The sequence below is a fragment of the Lissotriton vulgaris genome, chromosome 2_1 (assembly GCF_964263255.1).
Source record: "Lissotriton vulgaris chromosome 2_1, aLisVul1.2, whole genome shotgun sequence".
In the NCBI taxonomy this organism is placed as follows: domain Eukaryota; kingdom Metazoa; phylum Chordata; class Amphibia; order Caudata; family Salamandridae; genus Lissotriton; species Lissotriton vulgaris.
The window spans coordinates 159349121-159369017 of NC_141687.1; the positions used below are offsets into that span (position 1 = coordinate 159349121).

Here is a 19897-nt window from a genome sequence, read left to right on the forward strand (position 1 = left end):
TCCAGAAGCGCCCGGAAAGACAGTAGCACTCCATCTTCATAAAGGTCACCTATGATCTGTATGCCTGCGTCCTCCCTAGCCCCCAGTTGTGACCAATCGCCTCCATACGGTATTGCAGTGAGCATCCCAAGTGGGATTTCCGGGGCGTACGGGTGGTTCGTTCCCGACTTGCGTTGCACCCGGTTCCAGCACGATCTAATAGTGCATTCCTCCAGTGTGAGGTCCCTCAGTTCCAGCCTCTGTTGCAGCGCAATATAGGATAGAACGTGTCTGGGAATGCCCAGCCCCCGCTCCTCCTCTGGTCATCGAAACTCCCGCGCTATCTCCTGGGTGTAGGTCTGCAGTTGGGCGGCCAAGTAATAAGCTCCAAAATCCGGTACAGCTAGCCCCCCCTCCGCTTTAGGTCTCATTAGGGTCTTAAGCGCAACTCTGCGGCGGCTCGATCCCCAGAGGAATGCCACTAGCAGTGAGCTCAAATTCCGGAAGACTGCCGGTGGGATCCAGATCGGAAGCATCCGGAAATAATATAGCAGTCGAGGAAGTGCCACCATCTTCAGCAATGCTATACGTCCTGCCACCGATAGGGGCAGGGTGGCCCAGAAGGACATGCTACTCTTCAGTGCCCGGACGCATCAGGAAATGTTGCCCTCCAGGATGTAAGCAGGGTTTGTGGCACACGTAAACCCCCAGATATTTGAGGCAGCTAGGCGCCCACCTGATCTCTCTAGGGGTGAGGGGTTGGGGCTCTCCCCCGCGAACCGGGAACAAACAAGTTTTCGCCCAGTTCACCCTGAGGCCCGACACCTCACCGAAGGCAGTGAGCACTGTGTCAGCCCCAGCCAATGCCTCTCCAGCAGCCTCCAGGAAAAGTAACAGGTCGTCAGCAGAGAGGGAAGTGTACTGGCGTCCTGACAAGGTCCGCAGTCCTCTATAATGGGCTCCGGTGCGAATCGATAGCGCTAGGGGTTCCACTGCGAGCGCAAAGAGCAGCGGGGATAGTGAGCAGCCCTGCCTCGTGCCTCGTTCCACTTGGTACTGTTGGGAAATCAGCGGGCCTGATCTCACTCTAGCCATCGCCGAGGCATACAGCACCGTAGTCCAGTGCAAGAACCCCTCCCCTAGTCCAAAACAACCAAGCACCCTACGGAGGTATTCCCACTCTAAGCTATCAAAGGCCTTTTCCAGATCGATTGATAGGATCATGGGTTGGGGGGCCTCACCTTGGTCCTCCTCCAGCAGGCGGAACAAACGGCGTATGTTCATCGTGGTGTTACGCTTAGGCATGAAGCCAGCCTGGTCCTTATGCACTAGGGAGCACATGTGGCCCAGCAATCTCGAGGCCAGGATGCTATTTAAGATCTTATAATCGACCGTAAGCATAGAGAGCGGCCTGTACAACGCCGGGTCATTGCCCTCCTTATCGGGTTTGAGCAAGGGGACCACTAGGGCCTCACGCATCGAACCCGGGAGGCGCCCCAGACGCTTTGCCTCTCTGTAGACTATCAAAAGCCGCGGGGCCAGGAGGTCAATGAAGGTGAAGTAAAACTCCACTAGAAGTCCGTCCAGGCCGGGGGTTTTGTTCCATGCCATCTTTTTTATGGCGCTGCGGATCTCCCCCAGCTCCACGTCTCTCCCCAGTTCTTTCGCCTGTTCAGGCTCCAGAGCGGGGATAGGTAAATCCTGTAGGAAAACATCAATATGGGTAGTGTCCGGTGACATCCTACTACGGTATAGTCTTTCATAGTAGCTCAGAAAGCAACTGAGGATTTCGGGTTGGGTATAGACCTCTACGCCCTCCGCGTCCCGCATAGCTACCGTGGGAGAGGTACGCCTTGTAGGCCAGCCAAGCCAGAGTGCCCCCGATTTATCACCCTCAGCGAGCAACCTGGTCAGAACGGCCTTGTAATCGAAACTAAGCAGCCGTTCAACTTCAACAGCTACGGATTCCTTCGCCGCCGCAGTCTGTTGTTGGAGTTACGGGTGGCCGGAGCGGAGGAGCTCCAACTCACGGAGTTTCCGATCAGCTTTACTAAGATCTTCCAGTAGGACCCGTCGCATCCCCACCTTCTTCGTTATGCAATAGCCCCTAATTAACACTTTAAATGCATCCCATTCTGTGGCCCTTGCACCAGTCATTCCCTCGTTCCTCGTGAAGCATCTCGGGGCAGAGCCTCCAAGTCGGAACACAGGATGTTCCCGGTAGCCACCTAAAGTCGGCCATAGAGGGTTATGGTCGGAGATAGTCCTCGCCAGATACTCAGATCTCATGGCCGTGGAAACTAGTTCCGCCGATCCCAGCAACCCATCCAACCGCACATGCAGTTCATGCATGCCGGAGAAGTGGGAATAGTCTCGGGTGCGGGGGTGCTGGGCTCTCCAGATATCCGTCAGTCCCCACTTAGTCTGCCATTCCAGTCTCCCTTTAGCTATCCGGTGGGTTGGGGAGTCCGGAAGGGGAGGGTGAGATCTGGCGAGATCAATGTCCACCACCGAGTTGAAGTCCCCCCCGATCAAGAGAGGCCCCGATAGATAGTGGGCCAGAGAGCCCGACAGCGCCGCAAAGAAGGCCAGTTAGTCCACGTTAGGTGCATAGATGCTGCATATGTTCAGGTCCTTTCCTCCCAGTTTACCAGCTATGGCCACAAACCTCCCCTCCGGATCCACTGTGTGTTTAGTTACCTGCAGGGAAACCCTGGCTCGCACCCAGATCAGCGCACCCCGAGCATAAGCTGAGTATGTGGTGCTGTATAACTGCCCTCTCCACGTACGCTGCAATGCCAACCCCTCTGTCTTTGTCAAGTGTGTCTCTTGTAATAGCACAATCTGAACTCCTCTACGCACCAAGTAAGCGTGGACCTTATGTCGCCTGGACATGGAATGCAACCCGCTCACATTCCAGGTCATGCACTTTAGTGTGGAAAGATCAGCCATTGTCCCATGGTACCTCTTCAAGCCTCCTCCAGCCATGCTCAAGTACTGCTAAAATACAGTGAATGCCCCGCACCGATGGCGTAACCCCCCCCCACAGTAACCAAACAACCCCCCAACACAACCCCTCTCCCTCCCTCCCCAGAACAGGTCCCAAATAGTGCCATCTAGTTCCCATCCAAACTGCGCCCACAAAACAACCCAAAACTATCCTGACGGTAGCCACCGCAGGTATGCCTTAAGGGCAAAAAGGGGGTCGGGCGTCGATAGGGGGTCTCCGCACCTCAAAGCTACCAAAGTGCGATCGAGCCCTAAGTTGTGAGGGCTAAAAGAAGGGCTTGTCCCCAACTCACCCCACATTCAGTCACCCAGCAGTTGTTCCCAAATAGTCTCAACCCATCCCCCCCATCGCCTCCCCCTCCGTTGAAGCCGGCTCACCCGGGATCACCCTTGGCCATCAAGCAGGCCCTCCGCTGTCTCTGGAGTTATCACGGGAGGTTCACACTATCAGTCTCTGAGTCCTCCGTGTCTGTGTGACCCCTACCTCCGCCCGGCTCCGAGTCTTCTGTTATAGGGCTACCTTGGGAGCCTGACAAACTGGATACCATCTCCAGCACCCCTGCCGTTCCGCCGCAGTCTCCACTTTCGAGGGTTGGCCAGGTCTGCCTCGGCCTATTCCGGATCCTCTTAGACCTCCGTTGTAGGCCTACCTCTGAGGTAGTCGAGAGGGAGGACCCAGGGCCATCCTTGCCAGCTCTGTATAGTTCAAGCCAATTGCATGTGTCGTCCGGGGTATCAAAGAATTTGGTGGTGCCATCCAGGATGATGCGGAGCTTCGCCGGAAAAAGCAAGGTGTATTGGATGCCCTCGCTCCTCAGTTCTCGCTTGATCACCAAAAAGGAGGCTCGTCTCCGCTGGGTCTCATAAGTGTAATCCGGAAAAATGTTCACCCGGCTATTTGCCACCTGGTATGAACCTTTTTGCCTGGCGGCATTGAGGTGCAGATCCCTGTCGTGGAAATGTAGGAGCCGCGCCACCACCGGGCGTGGGGGTAGGCCCTCTTGCGGTCGCCTAGCCGGCACCCGGTGCACCCACTCTAGGGTATAAAAGGAGGAGAGCCCCTCAGGTGCCACCACTGTTCTAAGCCAGTCCTCCAAGTAGGCCACCATGTCCCCTCCTTCAATTTTTTCCGGCAGGCCCACCACACAAATGTTATTTCTTCTATTGCGCCCTTCCGCGTCCTCCGCTCTCCTCTCCAGAGCATCTATGCGGATCAGAGCGTCCTTCATGGCGGCAGCCAAAGTTTTTGCGCCGGTTCCAAGATTCCCACCGAGCTCTCCACTTCTTTGACTCTGTCTGAGAGCTTAACGTGGTCCGCTCTAAGCAAGCCCAGGCTCGTCGCGACTTGGGCAATGTCTTGCTGAAGGGCCGACCGCGTATCCTTGATCGCCGCCAGGATCTGATCGAGTTGTTGCTGGATGTGTGGACTCCCCGACATCTCCGGGTCTAACCGATCTTCTTTATCAGGCACCTCCACGTCCGATGCGGCCTGGGAGCCACCCTTAGTACTCTTCGGTTTCACCATGGCAGCTGCGGTCTCCAGCGGTGGGCCCGAAGGCCGTCCAGTCAAGAGGAGGGTCAATCAATCTGTCCTCGACGAGCCCTCTCCCCCACTAGGCCGTAGCGGCAATGGGGCGGGCAAGGCCGACAGCACGTCCCCTGGAAGCAAAAGGGCTGGGGGGGGGGGGGGAGAAGGGTCACTGTCAGGCAGTAGTGCGCAGTTGGGTCTTCGATCTCCACAAGATACAGTCATCTGCGACATCAGTTGCAGGCCTTTCGGACCACCAATTCGGCCTATGTAGATTTTGTGACTAGGCCGATCTTCGTCCAGCCACTCTCGCTGTCTTCCGGTGAGCGGCCAGGACTCAGAACTCTGCCAGTCTGGTTCGAAAAGGCCCACTCGCTGCCGATTCCCAGGACCATGATAGTGGCGATCGGCGTTGTCTTGAAGAAGGCGAGGTGTCGGGCCGCTCCCTCTTCCCTCCCTGGTTGTACGTGGTGTTCAGGGCTCGACTGAGCGGCGGTCTCAATGAGCACGGCTTAAAAAGTTCACAGGTGTCACCAGCCGTTCAAGCAGTCGACGTTGATGTCGTTCCTCCAGAAAGGGAGGGAAGGAGAAAGTGTCGCCGGAGTCGCCCTGGGTCCTCAGGCTACTTCAGGACCACGGAGATGGAGCGGGCGCCATCTTGGGTTCTGCGCCGCTCGCCTCGTAGACTCTCGTTCACCTCGATCGGGCCTCGCTGCAAGTCCCCAAAGTTGCCCCCCGGTTCAGCACCCGCAGCATTCAACGATCTGGGGGTCGGGGTGCCCGTATCGCCCAGGGATCAGGATTAATGGCGGCTCGATCGCGGAGCCGAGCGCTCAAGCGACCTCCACCATCGGCGCCCAAACCACGCCCCCCTACTTTTATCTTTAATACCATCCCCTTGGTGTTATATAGTAAAAAACTGGAAAAAAGCCAGCGTGAGAATAATTATTTTTTATGAAACTATAAAGCAGCCAGGCTGGCCTGGAAGAAGTTAAGAAGGAGGAGGGAGAATGGAGGGCTGGCATTACCAGATTTGTTGAACTATGCTTGGGCATTTCCGCTGACTTATTCCAGGATGCTCCTTAAAACTCCATTAAGTTCATCTTTGGGGGTTATGTTCAGGTCCATGTCAGCGGGAGTGGATATTCCACCGGACGGATTTCTATTTAAGTTTGGAGACAAGAAAGTGAGATTAAAGACCTTGCAGTCTGCCATATTAAACTGGCTGCAGATCAGAAAGAAAGTTGGGTTACATTACTGCTCAAATTTTGCTCCTGTGTGGGATTCTCCAGGGCAGCCACCATGCATGCAGGACAGTCTGGCAATCCCCTTAAAGGAGGCTGGGATAACCAGATGGGGAGGGCTATTGTTCGATGGAAGGGTACAAGACTGGGAGGTGTTGCTGGACAGGGTAGGCCCGGCTCTATCCTGGTTTAAATTGATACAGCTGGACAGTTGGGCCCGAGCAGTAGGTAGGAGGGGACTCCAACTGGGGAAGCACAGTCACTTTGAACAATAACTGGTAGAAAAGCGAGAGGGAGGTAAAGAGGTGGCAACCTAGTATTGGAATATAGTGGAGGAGGCAGACGGGGATTTAACTTTGCCAGATGAGCTATGGGGAAATTAATTGGCCCTTCAGTGCGAGGATTTATGGATGAGATCCTTCACTTTCCTTTACAGAGTAGTTAAACCAGCATGGCTGAGACGCAATCATTTGTTTAATCTGCATCACGCCTATCTCTCCCCCCTAAGGCTCTCAAAATTTCTCCCAGGAAAGAAGTGTAATAAGTGTAACCTTGTGGCAGCATCAGACATACATATGTTCAAGGATTGTCCTGCCATTATGCTTTTTTAGGAAGAAGTAAAGGTTACCCTGGAGTCTATCTTAAATATACCATTGAACATCACTCTTCCATTAATAATCTTTGGATTGGAGGAAAGCGTTATTGGCCAAGCAAAGACTCTCCTTTTTCATTCTATTATTTTGGCAAGACGACAAATCTGTAAACATGGGGTGGATTCTAATGCTCCATCGCACGCAGCCTGGCCAATGTCGCTATATGAAACTTCAAAGGCAGACTTGGCCAGATACTGTAGTAAAAGAAATTTGTCTTTCTGGGATTTGCTAATCTACTGGAGATAGGATTTTTTTTCCCCCCGGGTCCTATGATTATGCCTACTATGCTCTAGGGACCTCAAGACGTGGCCCCCTTCGAAACAAAATCCTGGTTCCTTAAGGTTGAACACCGTTGGTTGGAGCAAAAAGGGGTTTGCCCATCTCCCTCTGTTCCATCTTTGTGATTTGGTCTCCCGCCAATTAACAAATCGTGTTTGGGAAAGGACATGAGGGATAAAAGATCTCTATGTCTCTCAAGGCAGACACACATGGTGATAGGCTTCTCTTTGTGGAAGGAGGTTATGGCAAATGAGGACAAAAAAAACAACCACCAAAAAAAGAGTTAAATGTAAAGGGAACAAAGAAAGAAAACCTATTTGCCATGAACACTATATAGCACATTGAGCAACCAGGGCATGTTTGTAAATGTAAATGTAAATTGATACTTGTATAGCACACTACTCACCTGCAAGGGTCTCTAGGCGCTTGGACAAATTCCGCTGTGGAACCCATCCTGGCTTTAACTGTGAGGCGTCCACTCCTGGGCACCCACAAGGTGAAGGCCAGGCATCCTTAGTGTTGTGGGGGCCGTTGTGGAGATTAAGCAAGCTATTGCCCAGAGTTGCAGAGTGGGACTCCATGATTGGAATAGGCACCGAGGTGAGAATTATCAGGTCCGTGGAATTTTTGAGCAGAAGACCCGCCGAGGCTCGATCTTTGCCCCCTATCAAGAAGACAATATTGTTGACAAATTCCTTAAATAAAAAAAAAATGCCTTCAATCGGAGATAACCTTGAGGTACCTGTTACACAAATTGTACCTTTCTAATGCATATCACCCCTACACATGCCTGTTACAGTAATTATTACACTTGTGAATTAGTGGAACAACAACAAAATAAACTGAAATAAATAAAGTAGTCACCGCCGATCATGTTTGTATGGAGGCAGTTGCTCTCCGACTTCACTGCAATCCTCTGGCTCACCGTAACATCCACTTAACGCAGATACTGATTTCCGTGACTGAAACTCTGCTCTCCGACTTCGCAGCAATCCCCTGCATTGTAAATGCCGTAGTGACTTTACTACTTCCAAATGCCTTCTGTGAATACCAAAAGTAGTAAGTTTAGGATCTTGTCTTAATTTAGTTCTGTGAATCGGGCCCTATGTGTGTGCAGGATTCCATGGATACAATCAGTTTTTAAAAGATGATTGACTTTCACTCTACGAAACAGATTTTGATTACACTCAATATAGAACATCTCTATATTGATTTCCTTCAAAGAACCCCCTTAGCCTGTGTAGAGCAATTTAGGGGGAAACCATCTTATTGTAAAACATACTCATATCTTTCATGATGCAACTAACGGAAAAGGCCTAACGATGGCTGCACGCACCGGTGACGCCGCGCCGGATGGCTCCTAGCATCAGCATGCTCAAAAATGGCAGAACAGCAGAACGCAGGTAAGACAGGCGCGCGCTCAGTGAATGCGAATGTGGATGGCTCATGACTTGTTTGAAAGTGTAGCAGCGGTTCAACTGCCATGAGGCAGTCGCACACACCATGCATCAAAATGAGTGAAGCAAAGTACTCAAGGTTGATGAACCAACACTATAAGCAGATTCTGCTCCTCACTCAAGTGTGAAGACTCACTAGGAGTGCCGATATTGCCCAACAAGCTGCTCAAATTACTCTGGCGGTCTTCAATTTAGATTACTCTGGGGGTCTTCAATTTAAATTCCACAGCAGTAGTAGAACCTCCACATGTTACGGTGCACGACTAGTACCAACGGTGCTGTCACGGTATTACACACAACTTGAAAACTGTCCAAACGAGTCGGTCTTTCCTAGTAACGTGGTATTCTTCACATCCAATAGATCAGCTAAGGTCAACCCGCCAAGCTGTCCACAAAGTAGAATCCACACTCTGACGCTCCCAACACAGGGTGCGGCACTCGCAGGCTCAGGTAACTGGTGTGAAGCAGTATTTTAAAGGTCAAAATCTCTTATGATATTATGACAGTAATGTTACAGTGGTTTTTGACCTTCAGCTAGTAAGCTTAATCAGGGACTCATGAGGCTAAATGTGGCACTCATGAGGCTTAGGGCGACCGATTTCGGGGTCACTGGTAGGGTTTTGTTGTGCCAAGAAGATTAAGCAAAACTTTACATTTTAGAGTCATTTACCTTGTTTTTAAGAGTCCTCTGTTACTGTTCAGTTTCCTTGAATTTCTTCCCATTAGGTTGAAATTCTTTTGTCCTTGAAGGTTCCTTAGTTCTCTTGTAGATAGTTTTCTGCACGCTGTAGGTTCTCCAAACTGTCGCCAAAATGTTGTAAATGAAGGTAGCGTAGTCCTTGTAGTTCCTTGTAGATACTTTATTCATGTAAGATGGTAAGTTAAGAATAAGATAGGGAAACCCCACCAGGAGCAGCCTCCTGCTGCTCAGCCCTCCATCCAACTGGCAGTCTTACACACTCAACATTCCAACAGGCTCTCACACCAAACATTCTAGACTGAGCAGCAGGAATAAGTACAACAGTTATCTGAACCTACTCAGAAAACAACCACACTCATGATGGTCTACTTTACTTGCTTGATGCAGTCAGAGGCCGATATAAGTAGCAGTACTTCACCCCAACCTATCACCAATGTCACCTGCCACCGCTACCACCTTATACACTGACAAACACATTTTTACGTAAAAGCCTTCGCTTTCAGCTGAATAAGTCTGTTTAAGGCACATCTACAATATGTGCTCTTATTTTGGAGAACAGAGCCTCTCCACAGTTTCTTACCTGAAAACCATGTTGCTGTCCCCTAGGCTACTTACCTGGAAGGCCTGACTCTCTATCTTATGGTTTAATAACTGAAGCCTCAAGTTTAGGAATCTCTCTTTCCATCCTTCCCTGGTTTCTTACCTGTGAAGCCGTATTCTCTCTCCCCTTTGTCTTTTTGACCTATACTTCATGTTCTCTGTCTCTACTCTTTTGTCTGCGAAGCTTTATTCTCTTCTATCTGGCTTCTTACTGGGGATATCAGTGTTTACCCGCTTAGCTCGGTTCCTCTCCTATAAGCATGTTTTGTTCTCTATTGCATTAATACCTGCGATGCCGTGATCTCGGCCCCGTTGCACGTTCCTAGCTACTAGATGATGTCCAAAGCTCTCGAATACTTCGAAGAGACGCTCGCTCGGTTCATCCGCCATCAGCTGATTCTCCCTGTTCAGCTCTGTACGATTTGACAAGATGAGGCCACGAAGTACAGGGTCGATGCCACCTGCAAAACCAAATTATCAATATGATTATTACATCTGTACCGTGATCATAACTATGTTACTATGTTGAAGAAATAAGGAAGCTTAAAAAATCTACCAGTTTACCTAAGACGTGGCCTGTCTGAAGGGTTATGAAAAAAAGACTTTCTGATTAGCCTTCAGTAATAGGCAAACCATGCACGTTCTGTTAAATAAGTTAACATAATCTAAAGGTATCTTCTGATTGTTTAGAGTAAATACTTTCGTATGGCATATGTGATCATTCAACCACCCTTGTAAATTTGGGGGCATTCCGCAGAAAGTAGAGTTTTGTTTTTGGAGTGCATGTATGGTTTGTACTTGGGCTGCACCTGAGCACTTGCAATGTTTGCATTGGACTGCATGGTACTGTTTGGTGTAGTGTGCTTGATTAGTCCTTTTCAACTTGGATTTACTTTTTGAATTTCTTGAATGACTGATATTGGAACATCCCTTAAATCATTGACTGTTCCATTAAATGCTAATTGCGAACTGTTGATTTGTCATCCTGCGAGTAATATAGCAAAGGAGCTTCACTATGGCTGTAAACCAGAAAGGGCACATTTTTAAAGCAGCCAATCACACACCTTGGAAGTCTGTGAATAATTATCAATGTTGATCACCTTAGAACCTACACTTGGATTTTCCCTCACTCCATTTGGTCCTTTGAAAGTTCAGGTTGTTAATTTCTCCTCACTGAATAAAAGCGTTGCAATGCAATTCCCCGGGTCAATCTATGACACCAACTGGGTGTAAGTGTGCTACACCCATACTACTGACCTAAATCAGAGCTTCAGGCTTTCTGTGGGAGGATATGTTCAAAGAATAATACTGTAACAAGCTGAAACTAGCATACACTGATTTAGAGCATTCCTTACGGGGAGGCCTATATTCTGCAGTAAAGGGTTTTTGTAAGAACCTTTTACTAGATTTTGAGCTTTTTGTCTGTCCTTTAGTCATAGTAATGCCCACGGGGCCGATTCACAGAACTAACTTAAGACACAATCCTAAACGTACAACTTTTGGTATTCACAGAAGGCATTTAGTAGTAGTAAAGTTAGGATTTTGTCCTAAGTTTGACTTGACAAACTTAAGACAAACTTAAGACCGACTTAAGACAGACTTCAGACAGACTTAAGACAAACTTAAGACAGACGTAAGACAAACTTAAGACAAACTTAAGACAAAATCCTAACTTAAGTCGGTCTTAAGTCTGTCTTAAGTTTGTCTTAAGTCTGTCTTAAGTCTGTCTTAAGTTTGTCTTAAGTCAAACTTAAGACACAATCCTAACTTTACTACTTCTAAATGCCTTCTGTGAATACCAAAAGTAGTAAGTTTAGGATTTTGTCTTAAGTTAGGTCTGTGAATTGGGCCCTATGTGTGTGCAGGATTCCATGGATACAATCAGTTTTTAAAAGATCATTGACTTTCACTCTACGAAACAGATCTTGCTTACACTCAATATAGAACATCTCTATATTGATTTCCTTCAAAGAACCCTCTTAATCTGTGTAGAGGAATTTAGGGGGAAACCATCTTATTGTAAAACATACTCATATATTTCATGATGCAACTAACGGAAAAAGCCTAACAAAACATTTCTTCAACAATGAAAGGAGGAAATCATGTACTCACATTTTGTGCCGAGTCTGTCAAATCTCTATAATTGTTCCTTTGAAAAAAAGGTATTTTCCTGCCAGGTATCATCTACCTAAGTACTTTCATGATGTTTAGAGGCTATATACATTTAATTGTAGTCAAGTGGGAAGATAATGCGACAACAGCTAGCCAGTGTTGCTAGAACAACCAACAGAAAAATCAATCGAAACTGCAGCTCAAATACCTGGACTTGGAATTAGAGTCCGAAGATGAGAAATTGAAAAGTAAGGTACATTTTAAACCTATGGATAGAAACTATATCGATTGAAAGCTTCGAAACAAAGGGGCAGATTTACAAGCCTCTTGCGCCACTGGTGCATCACTTTTTGTGAGGCACCAGGAGCGCATTTTGCTGCCCCATATTTACAAGGGGAGGAAAAGCCACCCTGAGTGACTTTTCCTGTCCTTGAAAATATAGCCCCTTTACACGCAGCACTTTGCATTGAAGGGGCGTTCCATTGATGTTGCTGTGGGTGTTCCCACGCAACACCCATGGAACTAGACACATTGCCAGATTTACAAGAAATCGTTAATCTGGAAATGCATCTGAATGCTACGCCTCCCCAGGGGAGGCGTAGGGAGGCACAACGAGGAGAAATGTTTTCATTTCTCCTCGTTTTTTTACTCTTTCTATGCGTGCAGCATTGGTATATCAGAGGTTGTGTAGAATAGAGAGAGCAAGGAATTTGCATATTATTGTAACTTCATGTGGAACACTCATGGAACATCAACTCAATGGAAATTGAATGTGAGAGTTTTAAGTATGATCAAATGTGTATGTCAGTATCAGTGGCTAATAAATAATCCCTGAATGGTTGCCAAATATCCTTCGGTCTTGAGGTAAGGGGAAGTAGAGTTGCATATCAGAAGGGGGTCTGGGTGGAATGTAACACTGATTATTAATTAGAGACGTTCACATACCGTAATCCAACAGGTCTCAATGTGTGGACAGGTCCAAGTAAGGTGCGCAAAATCAGTTTTGGGTGCATTGCACTTCAGATAGTTGGAAGATCTAGTGCAGTCTATTTAAGCAAGTGTGCTAATGGGATGACATATGCCCTGTGCACACATTTTAAATGGAGAAGTTTGTGGTAGTGATTGGGAGAAGCAATTTTGAGCCGCATAGAGCAATAATGACACTCCTCCTCAGTTAATGCTCGGCCCGGTCATTCCCCCATTGTTCACTTATCCTCTTGTCATGGGCAGGTCTATGTGATAGAGTTCAGGAACCTGTCTACAGCCGCCGAATTTAGAGATCAAAAGAGTCAGAGGTGAGAAGTCAGCAGGGCCTATAGGGTAGGAAGGAATGCCTGCGAGCAATACGGCAAGGAGCCGGCGCAGGAGGAAAAGATCCATATGTGTGGCTTGGGAGAATCTAATATAGTCAATGTGTGAGAGAGTGTGGTCATTTGAGAAGAAGTCAACCATTGTGTATAATTCAAATTTGCAAAGTGCACATTGCACTAATCTTTCCCGAAGAGGCGGGCCCAATGGTAGGGGAATATAGTGGGTCCATCCTGAGCAGGCAATTGATTTTCCGCCATGCCCAGCTCGTGGGGGAAATTTCTTAATATCGTCAGGGTCAAGTTTGATGCCACTCAGTTAGATAGCTGAGAGAGGGAGATCGTTAGCTTGGTCTTTTTCAGGAAAGGCAGTAGGGGAGTCTGGCATATGGGTGAAACCAATATGATGCAAATTGCCCCAGTGCTACAGGATAATATATTTGAAAGTTGGGAACTCCAAAACCACCTCTGTTGTAGGGGAGGACGAGTGTGTCCCATCTAATTCTGGGTCGTCGACCCACCCAGAAAAGGTGCAGCAGCAGACTTGAGTGTAAGGAAAAATTAGTTAGGTGAAGGGAGTGGAATATTTTAAAAAGGGTAACAAAAACTGGACAAGACAACCATTTTAATAATGGCTATTCAGCCAGCCATGGAAAGTGGAACTCCTATCCATCGCTCAATTTGGGTCATGAGTCTGTTTGGGGGTGGGGTGGGCATAGTTCAAACGGATGATTTGTTCCTTATTTCTGTGAAGTATAATACCAAGGTATTTAATGGAGTCACCGCACCACTGTAGTGGGTATTTACCTGACACCATGGGTGTAATGTCAGGCAGAGGAAACATTTCTGACTTTGCCCAGTTTATTTGTAGACATGAGAATTCCCCAAATCAGACAATTTTCATGAAGAATGGGATCAAGGTTGTTGGTTTCTGATGGAGGAATATCATCAGCATACATTGGAATGAGCAAAAGACGAGGTCTAAAACGAAGACCATGATGCAAGTGTTGATCCTGTAAGTGACAGACCAGTGGGTCCATCGCTACCCTTGTGTACCCTTCATAATCATGAATTACTGAGTGATGTATCCATTTAGTAGAAAGCGTACTATTGGCTGTGAATAGATGAGCGCAATCAGTGCAATAAATCCCTTAGGGAGTCCGAGCTCCTCCATCACTACCCAAAGGAAGGGTCACTCCAGGGAGTCAAAAGCCTTCTCTGCAGCTAATAGTGCAGCAGCCGCAGGGACCCCTGGGGATACTCGGTTAGGCACAGTGAACACTGTGCGGAGATTATGGGACTTGGACCTGCGAGGGACAAACCCTGATTGGACTAGGGAAATAATCTGAACAATCACTAATGCCAGTCTGGTATATATTACTTTGGCTTTAATGTTTTTGTTGAAATTCAATAAACTGAGAGGCCTATATGAAGAGCAGAGATGAAGGTCCTTGCTGGGCTTGAGTAGAAGAGTACTCACCTCCTCTCACAAGGAGTGTGGCAATACCCCATCCGCAAGAGCTTCTGCATACTTTTCTAGCTGATAGGGAATGAGAATGGACTTGTATGTTTTATAGACTATAACCATTAGAGCATCAAGGCCAGGGGCCTTTGAGCCATATAATACGTCAGTAGCTTGCGCTATCTTCTCCGCAGAGAAGGGTTTGCTAAACAACTGATGGTAAGCATCCGTTGCCCACACCGTAGCAATCTCTTTGAGGTAAGTCTGTCTGGCATCACCATCTCTCGCAAGTTTAGTGGAATATAGCTGTTTATAATAATGAAGTGGTGACCCATCTACCATCATCAAGCAGAAGGTCTGTTATGTAGTCCGGTCCACAATTGGGGCAAAGTAGGCGCGCACATGTGCGTCCTGGGCATTCGCCCTCCCCCTACTGCCGGTCTCTGGCATATTTGCCAAGATAGCAAACTTCTCTGTCGGCTTCAATTTGGAATTAGTCTAGGAGTTGTGAGAGATGTAAGGTCAGGATGTGGCATATTGAGCATGTCTAACTCTTCTAAGTCAGCTTCTATGCGTTTTATGCTAATTTCATATATACCGAAGGACACCAGCATGTTTTGAAATACAAATATGCCAGATATATGCCTTAAATGCGTCACATAGAATGGCTTGATGGGACACTGATCTGCAATTTAAGCTAAAGTGCTCCAGAATGGGGTCCTTAAGGGAACTCTCTCTCTCTCACTTAGGTCACGAAGTTCCAAACAGAACACTGCGCCCAAGAGGGCAGTACCCGGTAAGCACCATCTCCTCTCAAGTCCTCCACCAAATGGGATATTGAGGGCTATCCAGACAGGGGAGTGGTCCGATAAAGTAAGTGGTAAGTGCCGGGTGTTGCCCAGCCAGGGTAGGGCAGTGTCTGACAAGAGCCAGAAGTTGCTGCATGTCCATAACGAATGTGGCGCAGGGTAAAAAGTGTATGCTGGTGTGTTCGAGTGTTTATGTTGCCATGCATCTTTCCTGGAGTATTTATCTTTAATATCTAAAAGTAAACATGCGACCTGGGGCTTACTAGTAGTATGAGTTCCAATGAAATCTAGCAGCGGGTCTTGTAGCAAATTGAAATCGCCCCTTAGTAGTACAGTGTCAGCATAAAATCTGCCCATGGTCTTCTCCATTCACCAGGGCACGTGCCAGGGGGTGTCCATTATCCCCTCTACTATTTGCTCTTGCTGTGGAGCCCCTGGCGATTGCCATCCATAAATCGGCGGAAATTCAGGGTCTTCGGCTCGGGCGGGGGGAGGAGGGGTTTGAACATAAGATTGTCCTCTTCGACAATGACCTCCTCTTCTTGACACTTACGGACCCTGCAAGCTCTCTCCCCGCGCTACTTGATGTACTCTCCCAATTTGAATTGATCTCAGGACTGAAAATCAATCTTGCCAAGTCACAGGCGCTTAACCTTACCCTCACCGCAGCAGCTGGAGGACCTCGGGGATGCTATCCCCTTCCAATGGGCCCCACTTTCCATCCGCTACCTAGGTAAATGTAAATGCCATTTGTAAAGCGCACAGTTACCTCCAACTGAGGTGTTCCGGCACTGTCCGTATACCGCTTAGGAACCCTTCCTGGCTTTTCCCCTGTGGAATGTCCACTCCTGGGCACCCCCAAGGTGAAGCTAGGCATCCCAGCACTGTTGGGGCCATTGTGGAGATTAAGCAAGCTATTGCCCAGAGTTGCAGAGTGGGACCCATGATTAGAATAGGCACCGTGGCGAGAATTATCAGGTCCGAGGAAATTGAGCCCAAGACCCCCCGAGGCGGGTATTGAACCCTGGTCCCGGACCAGACCTCTGCATCAGGGTCTGCCGCTCTAACCATTTGAGCCACACTTCTCCACTTCTCCACTCCAGCCGTATCAATGTTACGGCTACCCTAGACTCGTGGATGCAGGCCCATTGGCCGGCATGTAGAAACTTAGTACGGGATGAACTCCGCCGTTGGAAATCGATCCCCATTTCCTGGTTAGGCCGCCTAAATGCAGTTAAGATGTCCATCCTTCCTAAGGTGCTCTACCTTTTTCAAGCGCTCCCAATGCCTATTCCCCAAAGGGACATCCTGTGCCTTCAGCGGGAAGTTACTTTCTTTGTCTGGGGGGGGAGACCGCGTTTCTCTACAAAGGTTTTAATGCTACCTCTAGACCGGGGAGGGCTAGCTTGTCCTGACTTTCTGGTCTAGTACTGGGCATCATATTTGCGCTATATTTCGGAATGGGTGATTCGCGAAAGCGAAAAGTATTGGTTCCACATGGACAGGGCTGTGGCCTGTTGCCCATTGTGGGACCTAGCCTGGCTGCCGAGAGGGGCCAGGCATTGTAGCGCTTACATTGCCACTCCAACCAGGACTGTTTTGGAGATCTGGAATAGAGTAGCAGTGACCCAAGGCCTTACCTCCTTCCCCTCCCCTAACACACCCTTGGCGCATAATTCAGAGTTTCCACCGGCTCTGCACCCCGCCTCCTTTCCTGCATGTCCAGTTGATGAGTGCTGTATCATAGCACCACTATTCAAAGGGGGAAGTTTTAAACCCTTTGAGCAGTGCAGGAAGGAGTTTAATCTCCCTAACACAGCGCACTTAGAATGCTTTCAAATTCACCATTGGCTTCACACGCCTTCCTACATAGAGGGCGCCACTCGCCAGCTCACTCCTTTTGAGACCTTAGTCCGATCTTTTGAAGGCAGCAGAGGGCTGATCTTCAAGACCTACAACACTCACATGCAGTGCCGCGACACACCTACCAACACCATCGAGGAAGATATTCTCCCTGACGAGTGGGAGCAGTTATGGTGGGAAATTCTGTGCCTTTTTAAAAGCATTGCACAGCAGGAGACGGCATATAAAATCATGACCCGTTGGTACTATACCCCCCTTGGACTGCAAAATATGTTCCCTGGCTTTGCTCCTGTCTGCTGGCTCTGTCACACCGCCCAAGGTTCCTTCATGCACATATGGTGGTCCTGCCTACTCCTTAAAATCTTTTGGAAAGAGGTCTTGAGCCACATTAGGGAGACGGTGGGGTTCCCTATACAGAGTGACCTGGGGATAACAGTTTTAGGGCTCCGTCCGAGCTCCCTTAAAGCCATGACACACTCGGACTGGCGCTTGATCTTGCACATGTTTACCGTTGCAAAACAGGTGATAGCGCTTCAGTGGAAGAAGGCGTTTTCTCCCCCGTCCTCAGTGTGGCTCACTCGACTATGGCAGGTCATGTCGATGGAGCTCCTCTCACACAGACTAACCCACACGGATGCTCAATTTGAGCGCACTTGGCAGCCCCTAGTCTCACACCTCTCTAAATTGGAGCATGCCTGCTCTGTTCCCCCTCGCTTGAGAGCCCTCCAACTCTTTGCTGACCCCTTACTTCTAGGGAGAGGACCTTGTGAGGACGAGATGGGGCAGTTGGGGGGGTGGGAATCCGTATACTTTCCTGGTACATGACTGGACATGCTCCCGGGCCTGGGGCGTTTGCTCACCCTTCCCCGGGGCTTCCCTGCACCAAGGAGATGCTGCATCATCCTCTCTACCCTCCTCTTCTTCTCTGTCTTCTCTCTCCTTACCTTCTCCCCTCTGCGTCTTTGAGTAGTGTGGCTCTGCTCTTTGTTCTCTTCCCACTTTTATTTTGCAGGCTAGTAGCTCTGGGGGGGTCTCCCCCTGACCATTAGTTACAGGTGCTATTTGACGCCAGTATGCGCCCGTGGTCCTTGCTATGGTGAACACAGCTGGTCTGTGCCAAATCTTGGGCAGCCCTTAACGAGGGGCTATGTTATGCTAGGGCTCACAATGTTAGCTCCCGACTGCACTATCTTTACTGGGGTAATGATTGGGGTTCTTTAGAGACTTTCATAAAGCTTAGGACATTTGCCTTTTTTGGGGCTCCTGTTATTTACTAATCTTTAATGCTCGGCATCTTCTACCCCATATAGGCCTGCTAGAAATGCCACTGAGCTAGTCCAGTAAGTTTAGCCACAGGTTTTCATGTTACTCTGCCTGCTTGATCTGTGCTGTTGCTACAGCACTGGGTGGGGTTCACTAGCCTGGAAAGAGCACTGGAAAGAAGAATTGTGCTGCAGCTGTGCACAATGCCATTCTCGTGTTTGGTGAGGTTTAGACAGTACCCTGACCGATGGAGCCCTCCATCATGTGGACCCTCATTCAAAATGGAGGATATAAATTCCAAGTAGTTTTACCCTGAAATCGTTAGTAGATGGATGGATGACATTACAACGCATGCTTTTACCACGCATGCCTTTACAACGCGTTTTTTACATCGCAAACCATTACAACGCATAGCGCTTTGGGGTGCCGGATAGTGAAAAGTTTACTTTACTATTCCAACACCAGTCCCCGTGGACACTAGGGAAGGTGTTAGATGGTAAATTAAACTAAGTCCCTATCCTAGAGCGCCCCCCAGCGCAGTGCGTTGTAATGGTTTGCGTTGTAAATACCGCGTTGTAAAGGCACTGGGTGGTAAAAGTTGCGCTGTAAAGGTTGTTCACCTTAGTGGATATAATGGATACATGATGCAGCCTTACCTGTATCATGGTTATGCTCAGACCAGAGTGAAGTAAATATTCTGCATATTTCACATCATGCGCATGCTCTGTAAGGCCAGAGATGGTCCCCTGACAAACAGAGCTCACTCAACTGAGGCCACACATTAATATGACAGGTACAAATTAGGCTTGGATTCCCAGCCTCAAGAGCTGCCAATTTAATTCAGTACAAAGGTGTTGTCGAATTTTGTGTCCTTGGCTGGCTTTACAAGTATATATCTAGAACGCTGTTAAAGATTAATCTGAGAGCATCACCAGATAGCCCATGAGGCAACCTGTATGATGTAATTTATTTTGTTAAGTTATTTATTATTTATGAAATTATACTAAATAGTAAACTTCAATCATGGTGAAAGATAAACTAGGATGACATACTCAGGCCAACGAGATTCTATCATACACATCTGCCCCAAAAGAAGCAACCTTTGAGGGAGCGATCCTGTGATGATTGAGCAGAAACCTCAGACATGCCTACAGCAGGTGACATCATGAAGGTGACAGCAGACTCCTGAATGACCCTAGACCACAAGATAGACTCGGTCTCCTTAGAGATGATACTCATCAAAGGCAAGTTGAGGAAGGCAGCCGAAAGGAAAAATACGACAGATATTGCAGTGGAAAGCATCAAAGAAAAACTGCAAGAAATGTGAGCTATAATATTTAAATTAGAGCGGTTCACCCTCTTTCTGAAGGCAAGGGTAGAAGATGCTGAGGTGGACCCAGATGCAAAAACTTCTACTTACTCATATTCTTGAAACGTGTGGAGGGACCCACTGCTAAACATTCTCATGAGACATTTTTGCTGGAAACTTTGAAACGGAAAGGATTATGTTAATGTTAATGTTAATTGCATTTGTAAAGCGCAAACTGTTACCCAAAGGTGTCCTGGCACTGTGTGAAGACCTGCTAGGGGCTCAAATAGTGTGGGTATTGACCAACTTAGTTTATGAAAAGC

General features: G+C 48.1%; 1 protein-coding gene across 1 annotated transcript in view; it reads right to left on the minus strand.

Moving 5' to 3' along the window:
- LOC147729745 (myeloperoxidase-like) overlaps positions 1-19897 on the minus strand; it is a 177159-nt gene that overhangs the window by 23236 nt on the left and 134026 nt on the right. The window contains exon 8 of the mRNA XM_086958486.1: positions 9737-9910. Coding sequence (XP_086814612.1) covers positions 9737-9910 — 174 coding nt within the window. The remainder of the gene's footprint in view (positions 1-9736; positions 9911-19897) is intronic.